The 19738-nt window shown below is 39.3% G+C and overlaps 1 protein-coding gene across 2 annotated transcripts; it reads right to left on the bottom strand.

Moving 5' to 3' along the window:
* Window positions 1-6417: 6417 nt before the first annotated feature.
* Window positions 6418-18707, bottom strand: MMGT1 (membrane magnesium transporter 1). 2 transcript variants are annotated; one of them, NM_001079630.1, is given in 5 exon segments: window positions 9540-9824; window positions 11423-11526; window positions 14241-14293; window positions 17006-17107; window positions 18329-18707. In NM_001079630.1, coding segments are annotated over 5 exon segments (498 nt in total). In that variant the 5' UTR covers window positions 18408-18707; the 3' UTR covers window positions 9540-9664.
* Between the last annotated feature and the right edge of the window lie 1031 nt (window positions 18708-19738).

The following is a 19738-nucleotide window of genomic DNA, read 5'->3' as shown; positions in this document are numbered from 1 at the left end:
AACTGACTGAGCTCTAGATCACAAAAAGTGAACCTTGGTGTATATTTTTAAAAATCATTTAGGTCAGGGGAGTCCAAGGATAGAATGCAGAAGGGGAAAAATAATCTATACTACAAGTTCTTGAAACAAATGTACTAAAGAGTACGTGGGAAATGTGCTGACCTAAGTAAATTTGGAAATGAGTGGACACTGTAAAATAGCAAAAAATCCCTATACAATCACTGTGCTCTAGCTGAAAAAGTTGTTTCCCATGGGAAAACATGTTAATAATTCTGAAAACACTGCACATGTATACTGGAATTAAACAATTCAAGTAAGTGGCTAGCAGACAGTGGGAACCAGGTTTCTCAGTGTTGAAACAGTTTACAGATAAGCAAGAGGAGGAAGTTACAGTGATGTATGTGGCGATGGATCAAACATCAAAACGAACTTGCGTTTCACTTAATAGAAATACAGATGTTACCTATAGAAATATTTATACATATGTGTATAGGCACAGGTTAGTAACACATATTTCCTTGCTCTTTCAGGTAGAAGGGCCTTGAAGTGACAAATTTCCAGTAGTAACTCAGCAAAACCAGGGCCCAGATCTTGGTTTTAAAAACTATTCTCCAACAAAAAGAACCAGGTTCCTTGGAGTAAAAGGCTGACTCTAGGACTGGAGAAGGAAATGTGCAAGATGAACCCAGAACATCTTGTAGTGCCAGAGGTAAGAAATACTGGGGCAAAAAATCCACAATAATGGGAGTGATGTCAAAGGGACACAGGAATCAAAAGAAAGAGCAACCAATGTCCATAACTGGAACAATTTCAACAACAAATTAAGTAGTATTGCATGATAAGCCAGAGTACAAAATAAATATCCATGAGCCCAAACTCATATAAATAAAATATAGAATAAATTGATAAGTGGGGGAGAAGAGATATCTCCTGTGCAGAAGAATTCCAAATAATTGATGTAGATACTCCATCCTCAAGGAGGTGCAACATAACTCCCCACTTTCTAAGTCTGGGCTATGTATAGCAACTTCCAAGACAGTATGGAAAGGGTAACTCTACCCTTTGATAGAGAAACTTGACCAACACTGCTTTAGGTGATCAAGAATAACACCAACAGGGAGTTCCTTGGCAGTCCAGGGGTTAGGACTCTGCCCTTTCATGCCATGGCCTAGGTTCAATCCCTGGTTGGGGAACTAAGATCCCACAGGCTGCAGGCACAGGCAAAAAAAATCAAGAGCGATAATTCAGGTTAATAAATGTGTACCCTTGGTATGACAACGCCATACATAATCCAAGTCTAATAACGCTAAAAAAAAATTGGACAAATCCAGATAGAGGAATATCATACAAATTACCTGAGTTTCCTAAAACTGTCAAGGTCACCAGAAATAAGGAAAGTCTAAAAACTGTCACAGCCAAGAGAAGCCTAAGACATCACAGCTAATATCCTGGATGGAATCCTGGAACATAAAAAGGATATTAGGTAAAAACTAAAGAAATCTGAATATTAACTCTGGTTAATAACAATGTATCTATCTTGGTTCAAGAATTGTTACCAAATGTATCATGCTAACACTTTAACCTGTGGTGAAATTGAGGCAAGCTATGTGGGAATTTTCTGCACCATCTTCCCAAGTTTTCTATAAATCTAAAACAGTTCTAAAAACTAAGGTTTATTTAGAAAATAGCATCTTTAAAAGGAGGTAGAAGGACTATTTAAGAGACACTAGAGGGACTTCCCTAGTGGCCAATTGGTTAAGGCTCTGTGCTTCCAATGCAGGGGGCACAGGTTCAGTCCCTGGTTGGAGAACTAAGAGCCCACAAGCTGGGCAGCACAGCTAAAAAAATAAATGAGACCAGAGAGACAAATTTAAAAATGTAATTTGTGAACCTCGGTGAGGGCAGCTATAAAAGTCATTCTGGGGATACATGGGTAAATCTGAATATAGTATTAGACGGTTCATCATTTTCTTAAGTGTGAGAATGGTATTGTGGTTAAATGAAACAATGTCTTCACTCTTACAGGGGAGGCCTGCTGACATATTTAGGAATGTCATGATGTCCTGAAGTGTGATGATGAAGTCTGTTAACTCACCACAAACAATTCAGGAGGGCTTTGAAAAAACCACACTTGGAAAGAACAAAAGCAAAAGTAACAAAACACTTAGAAATGGTGAATCTAACTGAAAAGTATCTTGGCACTCATCAAACTATTCTTTCATATTTTAAGTTCCTAAAATTTTAGGAAAAATAGCAATAGGATTTTAGAACTGAATAAAATGATACTCAAGTTCATGGACATCACAAGATGGTCAACACCGAAATCAGACTGATTATATTCTTTGCAGCCAAAGATGGAGAAGCTCTATACAGTCAGCAAAAACAAGACCAGGAGCTGACTGTGGCTCAGATCATGAACTCCTTATTGCCAAATTCAGACGTAAATTGAAGAAAGTAGGGAAAACCACTAGACCATTCAGGTATGACCTAAATCAAATCCCTTATGATTATACAGTGGAAGTAAGAAATAGATTTAAGGGACTAGATCTGATAGATAGAGTGCCTGATGAACTATGGATGGAGGTTCGTGACATTGTACAGGAGACAGGAATCAAGACCATCCCCAAGAAGAAGAAATGCAAAAAAGCAAAATGGCTGTCTGGGGAGGCCTTACAAATAGCTGTGAAAAGAAGAGAAGCAAAAAGCAAAGGAGAAAAGGAAAGATATAAGCATCTGAAAATAAAATAAAGTTAAAAAAAAAAAAGATATAAGCATCTGAATGCAGAGTTCCAAAGAATAGCAAGGAGAGATAAGAAAGCCTTCCTCAGCAATCAATGCAAAGAAATAGAGGAAAACAACAAAATGGGAAAGACTAGAGATCTCTTCAAGAAAATTAGAGATACCAGATTTCATGCAAAGATCGGCGGCTTGATAAAGGACAAAAATGGTATGGACCTAACAGAAGCAGAAGATATTAGGAAGAGGTGGCAGGAATACACAGAAGAACTGTACAAAAACGAGCTTCACGACCCAGATAACTGCGATGGTGTGATCACTCACCTAGAGCCAGACATCCTGGAATGTGCAGTCAAGTGGGTCTTAGAAAGTATCACTACAAACAAAGCTAGTGGAGGTGATGGAATTCCAGTTGAGCTCTTTCAAATCCTGAAAGATGATGCTGTGAAACTGCTGCACTCAATATGCCAGCAAATGTGGAAGACTCAGCAGTGGCCACAGGACTGGGAAAGGTCAGTTTTCATTCCAATCCCAAAGAAAGGCAATGGCAAAGAATGCTCAAACTACCACACAATTGCACTCATCTCACATGCTAGTAAAGTAATGCTCAAAATTCTCCAAGCCAGGCTTCAGCAATACGTGAACCGTGAACTTCCAGATGTTCAAGCTGGTTTTAGCAAAGGCAGAGGAACCAGAGATCAAATTGCCAACATCCTCTGGATCATCAAAAAAGCGAGAGTTCCAGAAAAACATCTACTTCTGTTTTATTGACTATGCCAAAGCCTTTGACTGTGTGGATCACAATAAACTGTGGAAAATTCTGAAAGAGATGGGAATACCAGACCACCTGACCTGCCTCTTGAGAAACCTATATGCAGGTCAGGAAGCATCAGTTAGAACTGGACATGGAATAGACTGGTTCCAAATAGGAAAAGGAGTATGTCAAGGCTGTATATTGTCACCCTGCTTATTTAACTTCTATGCAGACGACATCATGAGAAACGCTGGGCTGGAAGAAGCACAAGCTGGAATCAAGATTGCTGGGAGAAATATCAATAACCTCAGATATGCAGATGACACCACCCTTATGACAAAGTGAAGAGGAACGAAAAAGCCTCTTGATAAAAGTGAAAGAGGAGAGTGAAAAAGTGGCTTAAAGCTCAACATTCAGGAAACTAAGATCATGTCATCTGGTCCCATCACTTCATGGCAAATAGATGGGGAAACAATGGAAACAGTGTCAGACTTTATTTTGGGGGGCTCCAAAATCACTGCAGATGGTGACGGCAGCCATGAAATTAAAAGACACTCCTTGGAAGGAAAGTTATGACCAACCTAGATAGCATATTCAAAAGCAGAGACATTACTTTGCCAACAAAGGTCCATCTAGTCAAGGCTATGGTTTTTCCAGTAGTCATGTATGGATGTGAGTTGGACTGTGAAGAAAGCTGAGTGGCGAAGAATTGATGCTTTTGAACTGTGGTGTTGGAGAAGACTCTTGAGGGTCCCTTGGACTGCAAGGAGATCCAACCAGTCTATTCTGAAGGAGATCAGCCCTGGGATTTCTTGGAAGGAATGATGCTAAAGCTGAAACTCCAGTACTTTGGCCACCTCATGCGAAGAGTTGACTCATTGGAAAAGACTCTGATGCTGGGAGGGATTGGGGGCAGGAGGAGAAGGGGATGACAGAGGATGAGATGGGTGGATGGCATCACTGACTCGATGGACATGAATTTGAGTAAACTCCGGGAGTTGGTGATGGACAGGGAGGCCTGGCGTGCTGCAATTCATGGGGTCACAGAGTCGGACATGACTGAGTGACTGAACTAAACTGAAAGTTTGTCTAGAAATATAAAAATTCAAGAATAACTAGGAAAATATGCTGAAATTAATAATAATGTGATGTATATTAGCAAAGCCTAATATGAAAATGTGTAACAACTTAAAGTAATTAAAAGACTGGTAAGTTTTGGAAAAGACTGTAAAGTTCAGAAACAAATCTAAATATATATGGAAACAATATACAAGGGATGGTTTTTCAAATCAATGTGGAAAAAGTAAATAAATAGGATTGGGACAACCAGATAGCTATTTGGAAGAGAAAAATGTTGAATCCTTAGTTCACTCTTTACACCTAAATTCCAACGAATCAAAGATTTAAAAGTTTAAAAAAAAAAACTTAAAAATACTGAAAAAATACATTAAATTTATTCTTAAATGTAAAGGCCTTTCTAAAGCAAGGCACAAATCCCAGAAGCCATAAAGACTGGTAAGTTTAACTACATAAATAAATAAAACTCAGGAAAATATTATTAAACATAAGACAATAGACCAATTTTCTTAGCATACAAAGAGCTCATACAAACTAATAAAAACAAATCGAATCGAAAACAGAACATGACCACACAGTTCACAGAAAATGAAATATAAGTAACCAATAAACATGAAAATGTGTTCCATCTCCTTCATTAAAATGCATTAGAACTTCATTAAGATGCAAAGTACCATTTATTCACTTTCAGATGATCAAATTTTAAAAGCTGAGTGCCCAATATTGGTAAGGGCCTCATAAATAATTATTCTTATACATTATATGTGGAAGTATAATTAGGCAGATTTCTGGAGATCAGTTTGGCAATACCTACTGACCTGAAAATGAAAACTATCCTTTGACCCAGCAATTCTATTACTAGGAATTAACCTTGTTAGGTTAAACTCATTATACGTACAAGTAAATTCATCACAATATGGTTTATCAACAGTAAAATACTGCCAACAACCTGGAAGTCTATATGTTTTAACATTTGTAACACAATATATAGTAGAATACCACACAGTCATTAAAAAGAATGAGGTATTTCTATATATACAGATACAAAAAGATCTTATAAGACACAGCAAAAAAAAGCAAGGTACAGAGAGTGTATACAGTCTTATTCCATTAATGTAAAAACTTTTTATGTATACACTTGCTGGCAAATTATTTTTTTCCTGAAAGAATATACAAGACACTTAAAGCTAGTTACCTCTGGAGAGAGGTTATTAGGAGCAGGAAGAAAGGGAGCAAGTTCTAATCTCATACCTTTCTGTACCATCTGATTTTTTTGCCATGTGCATATATTCTTTTTCTTTTTAAAAGAACACTTGATTAGTAGGTTATTTTGAGATATTCCTATGTAGATTTGAATACTAATAGTGCTATCTTTCAAACTACTGCAGACAAGTGCCATGCTTTTAGAATCAGAAATTCCTCTTGGATTAAACTTTAGATTTGCCCCTTGATGCTTCAATCATAATGATTTCCTATGAAGTATAAATTGCCATTTCTGTAATAGCAGTTTGGCTATATAACAAATTTGTGCTGGAATGATTAGACACTGCTGCTTGAAGACCAATATTCTTGTACTCCAAAGGGTATTTGATAATTCATAAATACAAATATAAATGAGATTACACATTCTATTTCAACTCTAAAAGAGCATAAAATTGCAGTAAGACTTTACATGTATAATGAAAAGTAAAGTATCCATTGAATTTAGTAAAAGCATCACACTAGAAAAAATACAGTTGTTAAAATTAAATCTTACATTTTTCTGGGGACAGAGAAGCAGAAGAAAATGAGATTAAAAGTAAAACATACAAACAAACAAACAAAACAACAAAAAAAACCACTACCAAAAACAGGGTGAGACAATCATTTATTTATTGGACAGGGCAAGATCATTTAAAGAGAGGAAACATATCCAAAAGAATGTGTTTAGCTTGGTGTTACAGGCATTGATGCTCACAACAAACAACACTACTCAATACATCATGGAAACAGGCCACATACAACCGGGGGATGCTGTCATGCCACTCAAAAATAAGCCACAATGCTCAGGAAACAATCATTAGGGAGTTACAGAGCTTCACAGCCTCCAATTTGCCGACCTGCATTTTCTGCAGCTGGGCCACTAGGCCATAGCATTCGGCTGCTTCCCTGATTAAGTGAGCCTTCCTATATTCTAGAGAGCCTTCAACAATACACACTTCTGAATGTCACTGAAATCATAGTCAGCTGCAGGCTTAATTTGCTCACATCACTACATTTTTGGCTACCTTAGTACTGCCTCACAGCATTACAAAAAACTTCTGAACTTAATTCATTTAGCACTGTTATGATGCATCCAAATCACCCCAATCCTATGGTACATACTTTAAAAAGAGAGCATAAATTCACTGGAGGAAATTAAAAATTTGGGAAACTCACCTGACCAGAGGTATACAAGCTCCTAGCAAAATTAGACATGACTGAAGTCTGCTATGTCAATTACTTGCCATATTATTTGGCATCATTTTTAGCAAGACTATCCTGAGCAGGCAAAGATTTCAATATCCATTCTAGAGACTAGACAAACAATTATATTAACACATCATGAATGCTTGGTTCTGAGAAAAAACCTATTCAGCATCCGACTGACTGAGAAACCTGTTAGGAATCTGACCTTGCCTCCTTACATCTAGTGATTCTTACCAACCACCTCCTTTCAGAGAATTCACAGTTCTTAACATGAGAAGTTCTCACTCCACATAGAACTAAACAATATCTGGGAAGCCAGCCATGAAAGTTCAGATACTATGGGAATCCAATCATACTAAATGACCAGAAGAAACAAACCTGCACAGACAGAAAGATTAGTTGCTCAGGGTTGGGAGGCACTGGGAGGGAAGGACAGGTGACTACTAAAGGGTACAGGGTTTCTTTCCAGGGTGACAGCCACAATTCTCAAATTGACTGTGACCATGTTTGCACGACTTTGTGAATACATTATAAAACCACTGAATTGTACCCTTTAGATGGGTAAATAGTAAGGTATGTGATTTATATCTTAATAAATTTATTATAAAAACATACTAGGAAAGGAAGACAGGCCTCAAAAGAGAAGAAAACAAGAGGATCTTGCAAATCAAGTCATACCTGAGGAAATGGTAGACAGGCATGATGGAAGGAGCTTGTTTCTCGTACACTACTTCGATTTATATGACTTTAACTCCTGACTTCACATTTTAAACTCATTTCTAAATTATTTTAGATTTCTAACTTTGTTCTCCTTAGAGAGCAGAGTCAGTGTTCCACAGATAGATTGGGTTAGCAAAACAAAACTAAACAATGATTAAAAGGTTAGCAAAACAAAACTAAACAACGATTAAAAACCCACTGACAAAATAATCTTGTACTTTGGGCTGTGTGTTACCAGGCAGAAGAGCTGAGGTTTACTACTAGCAGAAAAAAAGCCATCAACGATAAGGGCATCTTATGATTCTTGCCTAAAGCACATTTCCTTTTTAAATTCCCTTTACACCTATACAATTCAACAAAAGCAACGTTCTCTACCAAGAAATGTTAAGCTTCCAGCAGATCAGAGCTAGCCAAATTTCCCTAAAATTGCTATTTCTAAAAAAATTCTAGTCTGTACCCTCATCCTCACCTTCAGCAACATACAATGAAGACAGAAAACTCCAAGTCTGCTACAAATTGGAAGCTACGACCTTAATTTTTAAATTAAAAGATATTAGTTCCAAATATTTAGAACATATTTGGCCCAATTCTGTTGAGATCTACCTTTAATAAGGTTTCCTTTATTATTACTAATTCATTGCTGCTAAGTCGCTTCAGTCGTGTCCAACTCTGTGCGACCCCATAGACAGCAGCCCACCAGGCTCCTCTGTCCATGGGATTCTCCAGGCAAGAACACTGGAGTGGGTTGCCATTTCCTCCTCCAGTGCACGAAAGTGAAAAGTCAAAGTGAAGTCACTCAGTCGTGTCCGACTCCTAGCGACCCCATGGACTGCAGCCCATCAGGCTCCTCTGTCCATGGGATTCTCCAGGCAAGAACACTGGAGTGGGTTGCCATTTCCTCCTCCAATGCATGAAAGTGAAAAGTCAAAGTGAAGTCACTCAGTCGTGTCCGACTCCTATCGATCCCATGGACTGCAGCCCACCAGGCTCCTCCGTCCATGGGATTTTCCAGGCAAGAGTACTGGAGTGGGGTGCCATTGCCTTCTCCAACTAATTCACAAGTTCATTATGCAATAAAATAACAGAGGCTTAGAATAAGTTAAACTGGTTAGTAACAACTAATCAGTTTTCTTCAGTGATTACTGTTCTTCTACATAGGCAGGATAATTAATTCACGGATGGTCTTTCTGGTCTATCTTCAACTATTCTTACACTATATAATCAATTAGGGACATTGTTTTACAGATACATGAAGAGAACACAGGTAGCTTTACGTAAGTTGAGTTTGTTAAATCTATTTGTTATGACGGGATTTCTGACATAAAAATTGCTCACTGCACACTGAATCCCAGAGAAGTGATGAAACAAGACAGCTGATGTTAGGAGGTATATGGGAGTAGGGTAGGGTGAGAATTCATGGATAAATTAAAAACTGGCAAGTATCTGCTGAAGCAGAGCCACTTTTTAGGGGGCATAAGAAAAACTGGTAAGTCACCATTTTGGTCTCTTTAGAGAAATTCATTTGTTGTTAAGAACTTAAGACCATTTACTACCATTCATGCTGCAAAATGCAGTAGTCACACTATTTCCAAAAGGATCCTAAAAACTGTAGTGCAAAAGAAATCTAAGAAAATAAATAATTACAAAACCATCAACATTTTTCAAAGAAATGTGCTCAAAACAGTGACTTTTACAAAAAATGTGAATTTGTTTTAAATGAAAAAAGAATTCTATGAAAGATCAAAGACTCATTTCACAGATAACTTATACTGCATTAATGACTTGATTAACAGTGTACAAATAAGGGTTGTAGACTTTTTTAATTAGGTCTGAGCGATCAATATAAATACTGATGGGGGAGTGTTTTGTATCCCAAACTCCAATATTCCAGCTTTGTGTCCTGTCCTGTTATTATAATTTGTAAAAATCTTAACGACGCAGTGACTCAAGTTTTCGTAACTTCAATGATGTGTTAGAGGACAATGCATCTTGGTTTGAAGAATTTGTTGTATCCGAAGGCCGGAACAGTACTCGACCACGATGATTAAATACATAAAATGATGGGTGATTCCTTAGTGTGTCAAATGTCCTTAAAAAAAGAAAAGCATCAATTTTAGATAAACCTTGATAAAAGCCTATTTGAAAATAAGTAGGCTTCTAATAAATTATGAATTTGCTATGGGTTGTATTTTTAACTAAGTTTAAATCCATAAAATGAGACTATAATTGGTAATCATACTGTATTCACTTTTTTCCTGTACAAGGAAAATAAGAAACCCGGAAAAGCAACATAATAAAATTTTTAATTCAGGCATTCCTTCCAGGATATCTATGCAAACAAATAATCACTCAACTTTAATCACCTCTGTGAATCTACCACTAGCCCATGCTAAATAGTCCTTAAAAAAAAAAAGTACATAGATTGTACCTTTGATTATTCTCACTTGATCTGTTTCCCAAGAATCAGTACAACGAAAGATTCCTTTCGGCCCTTCTGTACCCGCTGTTGTCCAAACCTGTATATTCTGCTGCCATGTACTAAATTCATGTACTTTGCTACCACCTACTTAATGCCATTCTGTTTTACTGCTTTCTTTCTTGGCCCCTCGCCTGTGATTCCTGGTAGACTCTTTGTAAGAACAGTAGTGGGTGGTGATAGTGGAGTATCCTTTTCTTCTTTCCAGCGAGATATATGTAGTCTAAAAAAAGTTCACAAACACTGAAGTGTACAGCTTTTGGTGTTGATTTGTTTTTAAATATTAATTTCCTGGAAGGAAAGAGAACTCTTCTTTTGATAAAAACTCAAATCTCAAAGTCAGCCCACCTAAAAATCCAAGCATACCCCCACATAAAAGGGAAGCCTGACATGTGACTATATGAAATGTAAATTTAAAAGTAAAAGTAAAAAGGGAGCGAATTTCCTGTAACACATAAATGTGTACTGTGAATTCTTCTAAGGAAGTACTGTGTTAAAATTTCTAGGATCAAGAAGGTGGGTAAAGTCCAGAGATTGAATTGAACAAAGCTAAAGGATGATTCTATGAAAGTGAGCAACACAGAAAAGTAAAGCAAGCAAAGCTCGTGAAAATAGCTTAGAAGTAGTACAGGAGGAAAAAACAAAGCAGAATAACAAATATACTTTAGTCTGAGGACATAAAAGGGCCTGAGAGCAGAGTTTATGTCACAGACTAGGTTCAAAGGATAGAGGAAACAGAAAACCCCTTAATCTTCCAACGACTAAGCTGGGACAAGAGGATAAAAAGCGGAAAAAGGGAGGGAGGGAGGGCAAGGGAAGGAAAAGAGAAAGGAGACAGGGAAGCAAAGTGGTGAGGGGTGGAGGAGGGGGTAGAGGAGAGGGAAGAAGGGAAGGAAAGAAGGAAAACATGCCTGAGGGAATATCTTCCTTATATATCTATTTTCATCCATCTATCCAACCAACAAACAAGTAATTTTAAGCAACCATAATATAACATCTTATTCTAATGTCAACAGTCTGTCATTCAACTTCCATTTTTCCTGTCAAATCAAACACTGACTCAATTTTTTTACCTCATTACTCATACAAACTGCATGATCAAAATGTAAAAACAAAACCAACTTTTACGTACCAGAAAACATAATATTAAACTATGTAAATGAAGCAAAACCCCCATGAAATTAAATGTCTATGAAAAGGAAAAGACTTACTTATTTTTTAGTTCTGAAGTGGCATCCATGTCTTTAAACTCCCCTGCAATATGAACTATACCATAACAGGTAACTGCAAAGGCCAGAAGTGTCTGAAGAACTATCTGTGAGTATAAAGATTAAGATTACTCAACAACAAACAAATATTATGAAAATTTACAATTTTCTCTCCGTTTCTAGCCTCTATCAGGTATTTCTCCCAGATGCTATCAAGCAGTCAATTCTCACTTTAAATGATTTGGACTCAAACACAATAGTATCTTCTATAAGTTCTGTGGATCAGCTGCAATAACACGTCTGGGTTTTGCTCAAATAGCAAAACAGGTACTGAGCCATTCAGAACTCAGTTATCAACTATGACTAACTTCTAAGAGCAACTATAAATGTTTTAATGTATTAGTGTTAAATAACACAGAGTATTAAAAAAAAACACCCCTTACCCACTGCTGCTGCTGCTGCTGCTGCGTCACTTCAGTCGTGTCCGACTCTGTGCGACCCCATAGACAGCAGCCCACCAGGCTCCCCCGTCCCTGGGATTCTCCAGGCAAGAACACTGGAGTGGGTTGCCATTTCCTTCTCCAGTGCATGAAAGTGAAAAGTGAAAGTGAAGTCGCTCAGTCGTGTCCAACTCTTCGCGACCCCATGGACTGCAGCATACCAGGTTCCTCCGTCCAAGGGATTTTCGAGACAAGAGTACTGGAGTGGGTTGCCATTGCCTTCTCCGCCCTCACTCACTACCCAGCTTAAAAAAGAGAATATTACCAGTCCCTTTCAAGGCCCAGGTATCCCTCTCCAATTATATCCCTCACCCTCCCTGCCAGTTAACCATTGGCCCCAATTGTGTATTAATCAGTTCCTTGCTTTTATTTATTTTACCAGCTCTATGTGTACGTCTAAAACATACATTGCTTACTTTTTCCCATTTGAGCTTTTTTTTCTTTTGGTGAGATTCCTCCCTATTGTGGTATATAGTTATTATAGTCCATTCATTTTCACTGTATTTCATTACATGAAATTCCCACAATTTATCCATGCACTGTTGATAGCTATGTGGGCTAGTTCCTGTCTGTAACTTTTACAAAGTCAGGATGGATACCTTTGTGTATGTCTCCTAACACAAGGGAATGCAATCACTGGCGTGAGAGTATACACAAATTCAACTTTATTAGGTAATACCAAACTGCTTTCCAAAGAGGTTGTGCAAGCATGTAAACAAAAATTTGCAGTGTTTGATATTAACCAACATGGGATTACAGGCATATTTAATTTTCCTGATTGTAATTATCTGTATTTTTCAAATTTTTCCATTTGTAAACAGAAGAAAGTTATTTGAAACAGATAGAAATGAGTGCATATACACAAGTGCATGTGTGTGTGTGTGTGTATGCATCTACCACAAAAACAAAGGTAACAGAAGAGTGAGTTAATAGTCACATTTACCATATCTTGATTTACAGACAATTAAAGTCAAAATTAGCCACAAGCTATTACTTTAATTTTCTAAATCAAAATCTAATGTCATATGTTATGCTGGTTTACATCCCCATCATCAGTGTACCAAGACCTATTTCATACAATGCAATCACAGACATCATTAACAAGGATGTGGTAACTCTGAGCTGTCGTGAAAATATGTCAAGATAAATCAATAAAAATCCTGTGTGTTTTGGTTACATAAAACTATATACACACAAACAAAGATAATGTTGCTTATGCACAGAAGAAAACTAAACTACTGATACGCTCCAAACTGTTGGGAACAGAAGGAGAATTGTGAGCATGGGGTCAGTGTTTTTTTAATATATGGAGTCAATTTTACTTTTGACACTGTTTGATTCTACAAAGAACTTACTACTTTTGTACATTAAAAATCCAAGAAAGATAAAAAAGTTGGGGGAAGGATTCCCTGGCAGTACAGTGGTTAGGACTTTGCACTTCCACTGCAGAAGGCATGGATTTGATCCCTGGTCAGGGAACTAAGATCCTCTCAAGCCACAAAGCACAGCCAAAAAAAAAAAAAATCCAGGAAAGATAAAAAACTGTGAGTGAAGTTCACATATTATTGCAACTTTAAAAAAAGCACTTCCTATTTTTTTAATCTTTATCACCTCTGTGTATGCCCCTAAACAATGTTTTGTTAGGTTTACTTGTTTTTAAACTTTATGTATAAAAGAAACTTTTCTAAAAAACATAAGATTTTTAAAAAGTGGGGGACTTCCCTGGCGGTCCAGTGCTTAAGACTCCATGCTTCCACTGCAGAGGACACAGGTTCAATCCCTGGTCAGGGAACTAAGATTCTGCATGGCTCAAGGTGCAGCCAAAAAAGATAAAGTCAAATAATCAACTTGTTAAGTTCATCTTAGACTATGGACAGAGCAACTTCTAGAAAGACTATTTAAACTGAGTTCTAGGGACTTCCCCCATGGTCCAGTGTTTAGCACTCCACAATTCCATTCCAGGGGCCTGGTTTCATCCATGGTTGGGAAACTAAGATCCCATAGGCTGCGTGGCACAGCCAAAAAATAAACAAACTAAGTTCTAGAAACCAAACAGAAATATTTTGTTTCTACATCTTTGGGCTTTATAATCAGTGACAAAAAGTATATAACAGATGTTATTTCATGTCTGGAAAATTAAGAGAATAAAAAATAAAAAAAAATTTTAAATACATTTTAAGCTATGTGGCTAATTTTTAAACTGTATATAAATATATATTTTTATTGAAGTATAGCTGATTTACAATGTTGTGTTAGTTTCAGGTATACAACAAAGTGATTTGGTTATATATATTTCAATGGAATATAAATGACCAACTTACATCTATTGGCAGGGATTCATCTTCCTTTTCTGTTAATCGCATATAAGAACGATCTATAAACCAGAAGCACACCATTAAGGAAACTGTAGCCCATTTTTCTTAAAATGCAAGCAAATCAATATACCAAAGAAACAACTGACATATGCTAAAACAAACAATGCTAATCCTGGATTCCTCAAAAACCTCTATCTTCTAAGGCAGTCAGTCTGATCCTGAACTATTTTATTCCCATCATGACCTGCTTTCTCATCCTATAAAACAGAAGAGTGAAAAGTGAGCAAACTAAGGAAGAAATACCTAAACAACTTTTCTTTCATTATTACAGGAAAACTAGAATTCTCTTAAATTCTTTCACTAACTGATCAAAGAAATCACAATTATTTAAAAATTAAGTCTACAGAAAAATCTCAACTCTAAAATAGCACTACCATTACATAATATGGACAAAGTAATATTGCTATGGAAATGTTTTTCTCAAGAGAATATCCTGGGGCAGCGTTGGAATAGGAGTAATTCCTGTACATCAATTTCTGCTTCTATGATTTAATTCTGCTACTGCCTTAGCCTCAGGAGGCAGCAGGGTATGAAGGAAAAGGATCAAGGTTTGGAAGTTGAGAAGCCTGGATCATAACACCAGCTCTTCAGTTTATCATAATCTCATTCAATGTGAAAGACACTCTGGTGGACTGTAACATGTGTCTCAATCTCAGAGTGTTAAAATGTAGGAGGGAGAGGGTGAATGTGCCTGAGAATATAGTATCCTTTCACTGCCTAGATTTCTGCATCAGTAAAATGGGAATAATATAAGAATCAAAGGAGATACAGGATAGGCGCTCTGCCAAAATAAAGTTCATCACAGGAAAGATGAGCATGCCACAGCACCATAGGGTGCTACTTGCTGCCACAATCTGACAAGATACAATTAGCCTCAATGGTAATAATGGTCTGTTTCCAACATGAGCATTGTAAAGAGGTCCTACTGCAGTGATAAATGCCACAAGGCATTCTCATCTCACATAAAAACACAAAATCCTAATTCTAGAGGAACCTAGCAGTCTCTACTTAATTTAATATGTGTTGTGCTTAGTTGCTCAGTTGTCTTAGACTCTTTGTGACCCCATGGACTACTGCCCGCCAGGCTCCTCTGTCCTTAGGGATTCTCCAGGCAAGAATACTGGAGTGGATTGCCATGCCCTCCTCCAGGGGACCTTCCCAACCCAGGGATCGAAGCCAGGTCTCCCGCACTGCAGGTGGATTCTTTACCAACTGAGCCACCAAGGAAGCCCTCTACTTAATATAACATGCTTAAAAACTCAAATTGTGAGTAAGCATGCACTCACTGATTCTTAAAAGAGAATGTGTTTAGAGACATTTCTGGTTTTATCTCACAAGTTTCATCACAGGACAGGTGTAAAAGAAAAATTAAACCAATGCCAAAGTAGGTTTTGGCTAACTTCCTACTGTCCAATTCCCAGCTACCTTTCTTTGCTTGAAGCCTAATCTGACTCTAACCCTACCTTAGTAGGATATTCCCTCATCTGTAAAACGAAAGGGTTGGACTTCTGTCACCTGTCTCCTTGCTCTAGGACTGTAATATTTTACAGCTGAAGTCTATAGTAGAAAATGACACAGTACCACTGTATCCTAATCTCCTCTAGGGCAGCATTTCTCAAATGAATGTGCATACAATCACCTGGGGATCTTATTAAAATGTAGATTCGGATTCCACATATCTGAGGTGGGGTCTGAGTTTCTGCATTTCTGACAAGGTCCCAGATGATTGACCACACTTGATCAGCAAGGCTCTAGGTGCCTCTTAACCCCTTCCCCCACCTCCAAAAAACAACTGCTCCCATCTCCATGTATCTTTACTTTTAGCATCTATATCACTTTATGGTGACTGCTGCTTGAATCACTTGTTTCTCCATTTGACTCTGAACTCCCTCAGGACATCACTGCACCTTCTAGCACCTAAGCACATCGCAATTTCAACCAATTACTCAAGACTGAATTTTACCAAGCAATGTAGCACATAGGCTCTAGAATCAAACTGTTTGTATTTGAAGCCCAGCCTCCCCATTTATCATCTTTGTAATTTTGTGCAAGTTTCCTAGCAGCGTGGCTCAATTTCTTCATCTTTCAAAGGTGATAATAACAATAATATCTATTCTTGCCTGGAAAATCCCATGGACGGAGAAGCCTGGTAGGCTACAGTCCACGGGGCCGCAAAGAGTCGGACACGACTGAGCGACTTCACTTCACTTCACTTCACAGGGATTTTGGAAGGATTGAATTACACAATACACATAAAGTGCTTAGTTCAGTGCCTGGCACATGGTAAGCTATTATTATTGTCATCATTAAAGACAGGAGTTTTGCAGAAACTGTCAGAGAGAAAGGAGGCAGGGAAAACATGAGGACTAAATGTAATGTGATATCCTGGATTGATTCTTGGAATAGAAAGAAGACATTAATGGGAAAACTGGTGAAATCCAAATAAAAGCTAGACTGTACTTAATAGTAATATACCAATGTCAGTTTCCTAGTTGTGATATCATACCATAGTAATGGAAGATGTTACCAAGGAGAGAAACTGGGTGAAGAGAATACAGTAACTATTTGCACTATCTTTGTAACCTTTCTGTAAATCTAAAATTTCAAAATAAATTTTTAAAAAAATTAAAGCTGAATTTTTGTCAAGACAAATGTTGTCATAATACATGTATCTAAAAATGTAATTTTAATAATTGGATCATTTTAATTACCGTATACATAATACATAGAACGAAAGATTTTATCTTGAAAACTGGAGCTTTGAAGGAATTCGCATTTCCTTTTCCACTTTATTCCTGAAGATGGAAAGTAATCTAGCAAATAAAGGAAAAAAGTTCAACTCTGAATTTCCTCCCTTCATTCAACAAATTTATTGAGTAACTACTGTAGGGAACATTATGCTGGGCACTGAGATTACAGCAATGAACAAAATATACATCATCCCTGCCCTCGTGGGCTCTATAGGTTACAAAAGAGATCGGCAAACTTTTCCTGTAAAGGGCCAGATAATAAATATTTTAGCCTTTGCAGGCTTTACTATCTCCGTTGCAACTATTCAACTTTGCCCTTAGAAAGCAGCCAGAAAATACCTAAACGGGCATGACTGTGTGCCAATAAAACCACCGATAGACACTGAAACGTGGATTTTATATAACTGTCATGGATCATAAAATGATATTCTTTTGCTCCCCCCACCCCCAACAAATTAAAACTCTAAAAACATTCTTAGCTCACTGCAAAAACAAGAGGGAGGCTGCATTTGACCCACATGCTAGAGTTTGCTAACCCTCGGTCTAGGAGAGAAGGAAGACCTCCAAACAGATCAACCGTCTCACTGCACTGCATCCTCTGCTGGAGTCTAAGTTTCTTCTTGACAATACAATTGTATATGTACGATAAAGTACTTTTACTTTGCCTTTTTCTTAAACTTCCCAATCACTCTTTGACATAGAAAGGGCAAGAATTAAAATCCACCTCAATGAAGCATCAGAGAAGGGATATGATATGCCCAAGGTCACAGATTTAGCGGTAAAGCAAGTTTTTAAGAACCAGCCCTCCAGTCTCCCAGCCCGGTGCTCTTTGCCCCATATCACAGTGCCTCCCAGAGGCAAGTGGTCACCTAACTTCTCAGTCCTCCTGGAAAACCCAGGAGTGCCCAAGACGCTGTCCACCTAGTTGTCATGGAACCATGAGCATCCGAAGTCCTCGATCTGACACTTTACCAACCCCGCGATGGATCTGACAACACTTGTCCCAGATTCCCGGAAAGGCTCCCTTTCTGCCCACCCTGCAGCCCACCGATCCCCTCTCCCCAACATCCCCTTCCAACCCTGCTGTAATCCCAGTTGCCCCACTCTCCTCAGACTCCAAGCTTTCCACCGGGGAGCCCCGCACCGCTTCTCACAGTCACCCCAAACTCTAAGGTCTCAAATGACCATTTCTGGGCCACTCGGTCCGACACTCCTTCTTGGGTGCGCCCACACGCCGCCCGCAGAGTCCCGCATGGGAGCTGTCCCTGTCCCCCAGGCACTTACGCTGCGCAGCGGAAAAGGCCGCGTGGGCTAAGGCAAAGAGGCCGATGCCCACCAGCCCCTTCCATAGCGACGGCGCCATGACTCCGAAAGAGCAGCCCAACAAAAGAAGCGAAGGGCGGCAGAACCGTTCCTTCCTCCACCGGCGGTTGTCCGCGCAGCGCAGAAAGATGACGTCACTGAACCCCTGGGCGCGAAGCGTCTCAGAGGTGGAAAAACAGAATAGCCGTGAGAAAGCGGAAACGGGAATGCTGGGAAGAAGGGGTAAAAGACAAGGAAAAAGGTCCAGGAATGCTGAAGAGCCGGGCCTGCGCCGCGCTGCCGCTCTCGGAGAGGCGGGGCTGCGTGGAGAGCGTAGAAGAAGAAGCGCAGGCGGATCAATGGGGAAGTGGAGACGAAGGTGCCAGCAAATGAGCGCGGGCCGCGGGGCAGGGGGGCGTGGCCTGCGGAGAGCCGGGGGCGGGGCCTATGGAGAGTTCCGGGTAGGGCAGAGGGACAGTGGACGCAGCAGGAGGTAGTTAGAGGCTGTCAGTACCAGATCCCTATGTCTTGGCCGGGGATTTTTGTTTGTTTTGCTTTTTCTTCAAGTTGTGCTCTTTGTTTTCTGTCGACCTTTCTTGTACTTCAGCGTACTGGAAACTGGCACTACGGAAGGAGGCACTAGTGTGAAAGCGAGGGAGCTAGTGGGGGTGTAGAGGAAAACCACCCGGGATTTGGAGGCCCCGAACACGTTGCAAGCGGGGTACGCTCAGTAAAAGTTAGTCCTCTTCTCTTTACTTGTAAGTGGTCTATGTGAAAGATTCGCACCCAAAGGGGTGTAGCGCCAGAGGAGTGTTTTGTCACTAAGGGGACCTATTTCACATTGTGTGTGCCTAGTCGCTCAGTCGTGTCCGACTCTTTGCGATCCCATGGACTGTAGCCCGCCAGGCTCCTCTGTCCATGGGGATTCTCCAGGTAAGAATACTGGAGTGGGTTGCCATGCCCTCTTCCGGGGTATCTTCCGACCCAGGGATTGAACCCTGGTCTCCCCCCATTGCAGGCAGATTCTTTACGGTCTGAGCCACCAAGAAAGCTCAGTCCTCTGTCCATGGGGATTCTCCAGGCAAGGATACTAGAGTGGGTTGCCATGCCCTCCTCCAGGGGATCTTACCAACCCAGGGACCGAACCCCAAGTCTCCCGCATTGCCGGCGGACTCTCTACCATCTGAGCCACCAGGGAAGCCCACATTTCACATTAGGTTGAAATAAAAAGGGAAGAATAAAAGGATGATAACAATACTGGCTCATCTTCTCTCTGTCTCTCTGATCAGAATAAAATATACTCTCGATTTTTATCTTTGTCTTCATCCCCTAAAATGTAGACATTTCACATTGACCTCTTTACGTTCTACTCTCCTTTGGCCAGGTCACCTA

Source organism: Bos taurus, unplaced genomic scaffold (assembly GCF_002263795.3).
Source record: "Bos taurus isolate L1 Dominette 01449 registration number 42190680 breed Hereford unplaced genomic scaffold, ARS-UCD2.0 Super-Scaffold_1723_ScbfJmS_2085, whole genome shotgun sequence".
Lineage (NCBI taxonomy): Eukaryota > Metazoa > Chordata > Mammalia > Artiodactyla > Bovidae > Bos > Bos taurus.
Note: the sequence above shows the minus strand (reverse complement) of the source record. Positions and strands in the feature narration are given on the sequence as shown.